Raw genomic sequence first — 5,220 nt, forward strand, 5'->3', positions numbered from 1 at the left:
GAATTGCTAACCCAGCCCCTGCAAAAGGCGCTATTGCATCCCGGAATTCCCACAGATTCAGGGGCTGTAAAGGAGAAGCAGGAAGGGGGGGCCGGGGGAGGTGGGGGGTAGAAAAAAGGTGAAGGAAGGTTCAAAGGCCTGCTGCAGTTTGGGTTTTTCATCTCTAGTTAATCTCTGCAAGGCCTGAGGCGAAGTCACCTTTGGGTCAATACTCAGGTGTTTTTATCTGCCGTCCCCATCAGCGCGGCAGGGCGGGGGCTGCCCGGGGAATCCGCTCCCCCCGACTTCCACCAGGCTCTCCCGGGGCGGGGAGGGGGGGTAAATCCTGCACCCCCGGCGCTGGCTCCCCGCCACACGCCGCCCCACGGCCACGGGGAGAGACGGGAGGAGCGTCACACCGCCGTTTGTAAAAGCTAAAACGGCGTTTAAATCGAGCAGGGATGAACCGCTGGAGTTGTCCCAGCGCGTCGCCCAGGGATGCAGGGACGGGAGGAGGGTGCCAGGACATCAACCTGCCGCTCGCCCGCGCTCCGGCGGCGAACTCGGGCGGCTGCTCCCCGCGCTGCACGCCCGGCAGGCTTGTCAGGGGCCACGCAGGAACAAATCCACCCGGGGCGCTGCGCTTTCACCTGCAAGGCTTTTATTCGTTAAGGTGTGCGACATGCCCACGATCACAGGGCTGGGATATGACACCGGCGCTGGAGATGAGCGAGCGGGAGGGCAGCGAGGCAGCGCGAGCCTTGCCGGGACGCTGCTGGACTCCTCTGGCCCCAGCGCTGGGGGCAGAGAGTGGCACAGGTCGCTTTGAGCCCAGTGGACCAAAAAAACATCCTTTTCAGAAGTGGAATTTTACAGAGATCCATATTTTACCTACCGGCGGCAGCAGCCCCAGGCGGCAGCAGAGCCCGGCTGTGCCCGTTGCGGGACGGGACGGCAGGAGGCTCGGTGCAGCCCCGGCCCCGCTGCCGCGCTCGGCCATGGTGGTTTATTCGGGGTGCAGTAGCATCTGGCGGTGGGTGAGGCTGGGATCTGCCCAGGCTACCGGCCGTGCCGTTCCGCTGGCCACACGCTGCTCCTGGCACCAGAGCGGGGTCCCGGCCGCCTCTCGGCTCCACTCCTGCGACCGGCGGCAGGAAGGAGTTTGGCTGGGGATACAGCACCTCTGACATCGCTCCTCACCCTCCTGTCGCAGACGAGACGTGCAATTAGTGCCTGGCTTCGCGCAGTCGTCCAGGGCAGGCTCAGCCCTCGCCTCCCAGCGAAACCGCCCCGCTGCGCTCCTGCCACATCAGCAACTTCAACAGAGCACGCCACGTTCACACGGAGTCAAACACAGCAAACACACACAGCGTCTCCTTTTTAATCTCTATTTAAGACGACTTTTCTTTGTATTCTGCATGCAGTCCATTGCTGGAAAAAATGTAGATTAGAAAAAAACACTCTCTTTGCTTTCAAATGATAAATTAATACAAACACCAACAGCACAAGTTTGCAAGCAGCTTCCTGATCATGCACCGTGTTAAAGCATCTCCCACGACAGACAGATGTGCATATATACATAGTGGCTGTAAGGAAAAATCTAAATTAACTCTTTTCTAATACTGAATCTGAAAGAAAAATATATTGGATTTGAATCAGTTGACACTTAAATTTGTTTTTAAGCATTCTGAAGTCACTCTTCAGAATGTTTTTTTTTCTCTCTCTCCCCATCTCTCTGCATGAGTTTAGATCTTATCTGCGAAGCTTTTGCAGGTGCCCCATCAGGCGGTGCAGCGGGGCGAGTCCCGGGGAACAGCTCGGGACACTTTGCCCCCACCGAACGCAGGAGCGATGCTGAGCGCTGGCTGGGCTGTTTCCAAACGGGCGCACCGGTGCGGGCGCAATGCGGGGGATGACATGAGCTTTGTGCTGGTGCCCAAGCACGTGCTGAAGGCTTTGCCCAGGTATGTTTAAAAGCTTCGCTGACCATAAATTAGATGTAAAAGACGAGCTTCGTCACTCCAGGCTCAGCAAACCACAAGGTCCTGAGGTCTACCCAGCCCCGTGTGCCACGGTCCCCAGGCTGGTGGGACACGACGAGCTCCCATGCAGAGGGAAAATTGAGATGGATGCTTCGGGGACCCTCAGCTACGCTGGAGAGAGATGGGAAGGGGCAGGGTGGGCACCCCAGCGCCCGGCGAGTGCTCTGCATCAGCGTGTGGCACCGAGATGCCACCAGCCAGCCCCGCGCCGGCCGGGAGGGTGAGGGCTGGGACTGGGCCACGCCAGCGGCACGTCAGGGGCTGGGGGTGGCCGTGCCGGCGGGACACGCCGGGCCGTGCTGCATGCAGCGGATGAGCTCCTTGCGGTTATCCAGGATGGTGTCAAAACTCTCCTGCAGCCGGTTCTGCTGGTCCACGACTTTCTGCTGGAGGCCGTGGATCCAGCGCAGCAGGGCCAAGCGCCGGTACATCACCAGCTGGATGTGGTGCTTCTCCTTCTCCCGCTCCTTGAAGCGCTCCTTGTCCTGCAGGTGCTGCACGGCCTCTGCCAGTGCTGGGAAGAGGGTCCCCGGCTCGGGCTCGGCCTCCCCCGGCTGGGGTGGGCTCCCGGGGCGGAGGGCGGTGGCGGGAGGGTCCCAGGCGCTCCCGCAGGCGCTGTCGGGGCTGTCGATGCTGAGGGAGCTGCTGGCATAGCCGTTGTCCTCCGCGGGGGAGCTCGGGGGCTTGCCGCATCCTTCGGCCGGCTCCTCGGCGGCGGCGTTTTGGCCCCCTGTCCCGCCAACCTCGGCTCCCTCGGGGGGGCTGCGCACCCCCGGCTCGGGGAGATGCAGCCGCGTGGCACCCAGGCTCGGGGCGGCATCCCTAAGCCGGCCCTGGGCCATCTGTCTCTGCATTAATAACAGCAGATTATCGGACGGATTTGTGGTGTTTTCGCTCCGGCTGGAGCCCTCCTCCGGCGGGGACGCCGGCGCTGGCTGGCTCCAGTTCTCGTTGCTGTCACACACCTCTCCCACGAAGTTGGAGTTGGAGTCCTGCCCGCAGCCAGCCCCTGGGACGGCCATGCCCAGCGCCGGGCCCCCCCGGCCCTGTCGGAACGGGGCGTTCGCCGGGACACCCGGCGGGCAGATGGCAAACATCTTGCCGGTCTCCTGCCTGCAAGAGAGAGGCAGGGCTGTAACGCGTCTGCGGGGCACGCGGGCTGGCACAACCAGAACTCACACCACCTACAGCGAGATAAAATGCTCCCTTACTTTGTGTGCCTCTGTTTAAAGCTACGGAGCCCAAGTCATGGGCTCATCCTTGCCCGGCGTTTGGCCACCGCTCTCAGCTTGTCCCCAGGCAGCATCACCCAGGGAGAACTTCTCACCTGGTGCAGAAGCTCGGGGCGGGCACCCCCCACCCATCTCTCCTCCCTGCAAGCTCCAGCCCAAACCCACGCTCCCGTGGGTCCCCTGCGGTGACTGTTGGAGGCATCGCAGGGCGCCGGCATGCGGCCGGCACACTCTCGAGCGCGCGGTAGCAGCAATTCTCCCAGTGCTGGTAGAGGTTGGCTTGGAAGGAGATGCTTTTCCAACAGCAATAAGATGTATTTAAGCAGGTGAGACTGCCCGGTCTCCTCTGCACAAACTCTGCCATCACTCCTCGGGCAGGCTGTGGGTCGGGTCTGGTCTCCACCAGTGCCCAGACTGGTAACCCCGCCAGGCCGCGTCCTTCTCTGCAGGGAGCAGAGAGGGAGCAGACGGGATCGGGAAAGGAAAGGTTCTCCCAGCATTTCTCAGGTTCACCCAGCATTTCTTGCTGGGTCACTGGCATTGAGAGCCCATCTCTGAGCTCTCCCCCAGCAAGGACGTGCCCACAGGAACTGCATGAAGGAAAACCCATTGAATGCCCCAGTTTCACCCCTGGAAAGCAGCGAAGAGGCCGGAGGGGTCCAGGGCGCAGCGTGGCCAGCTCGGGGTGTGGGACACGGGCCGTAGCAGTACCATGGCCCCAGCCAGGGGCAGGGAAGAGCCGTGGAGATGTACCCCCCCAGCTGCCACCCTCTCGGCTGCGCACCCCAGGGCTGGCGGTGCCCTGCGGCACCCAGGATGGCGGGGGTTAGGAGAGCTCAGACCCACGAGTGCTGTTTGCAAGGGCGAGGATGGCACCAGAGGGAGGAGGGCGAAAGCCTGGGAGTGGCCCGGGGGTCCCGAAGGCCTGGAACCCCGGGACCATGCACTGCAGGCCCCCCTAAGACACCGACCCCCCTCCAAAAGACACCGCCCCCCCCCCCTCAAATGACACCGGCCATTTGCGCCATCAGCCCGCTCCACCCCGTGGGAGGATGCCCCGTGGGAGGATGCGCAGCCCCCGGGGTGGGGGGGAGCCGAGGAGCGGCCCCGCACCCGCAGACATCCCCCCCCCCCTCCCCGAACGCCGGCGGGGAGAAGCGGCGGCGGGTCCCCCCGCCCGCATCCGCACCGCGCCCGGGAACCGCGGGGAGGAGATGGGGGGCTGCCACCCCCCGAGCCCGCCCCGGCCCCCACCGCGCCCCGCTCCCGCCCTGGCCCCGGCCCCGCACTCACCGCTGCCCCGGGCCCGCTCCGCCGCCGCCGCCGCCGCCGCCGCGGGTGGGAGCGGAAGCCACCCCGCGTGGGGAGGCGCCACGGCCGCACTTCCGAGCGCCACCGCCGCCCCCGGGATGCTGCGGGGGGGACGGGACGGGGAGATGGGGCTGCCCGCCGGTCCCGCACCCGCACGGGTCCCCGCCGCCCCCGGGATGCTGCGGGGGGGGGACGGAGCTACCCGCTGTTCCCGGGGCCGGCCCGCCGCCTCCACCCTGCACGCACACCTATATATAAATATATACGTACATATCTATCTATCTGTACGTGCCGGGCCTCTACATTCATCCGTAGCATCCCATGGGAGATGACACCAAGCTGCGTCGACACACTGGAGGGGCAGGATGCCATCCAGAGGGAGCTGGGCAGGCTGGGGAGGTGGGCTCATGCCAACATCATGAAGTTCAACGCTTGCTGCATCCCCGGCAGCGTGGGCAGCAGGGCGAGGGGGGGGATTCTGCCCCTCTGCTCCGCTCTGGGGTGAGCCCCACCTGGAGTACTGTGTCCAGCCCTGGGGCACCAACATGAGAAGGACACGGAGCTGTTGGAGCGGGGTCAGAGGAGATGCTGGGAGGGCTGGAGCCCCTCTGCTGTGGGGACAGGCTGAGAGAGCTGGGGGGGTTCAGCCTGAAGAA

General features: G+C 64.3%; 1 protein-coding gene across 1 annotated transcript; it reads right to left on the minus strand.

Annotated features, from left to right (window-relative positions):
- Nucleotides 1–643: 643 nt before the first annotated feature.
- On the minus strand, nucleotides 644–4,599 carry C18H1orf216 (chromosome 18 C1orf216 homolog). Its single transcript, XM_054224016.1, has 2 exons — nucleotides 4,547–4,599; nucleotides 644–3,134 (listed from the first exon to the last, which is right to left on the minus strand). Exon 2 carries the CDS (start codon nucleotides 3,116–3,118, stop codon nucleotides 2,276–2,278), a length of 843 nt encoding a protein of 280 aa, XP_054079991.1. The 5' UTR covers nucleotides 3,119–3,134; nucleotides 4,547–4,599; the 3' UTR covers nucleotides 644–2,275.
- Nucleotides 4,600–5,220: the final 621 nt, after the last annotated feature.

Source organism: Rissa tridactyla, chromosome 18 (assembly GCF_028500815.1).
Source record: "Rissa tridactyla isolate bRisTri1 chromosome 18, bRisTri1.patW.cur.20221130, whole genome shotgun sequence".
NCBI classification, from domain to species: Eukaryota; Metazoa; Chordata; class Aves; order Charadriiformes; family Laridae; genus Rissa; species Rissa tridactyla.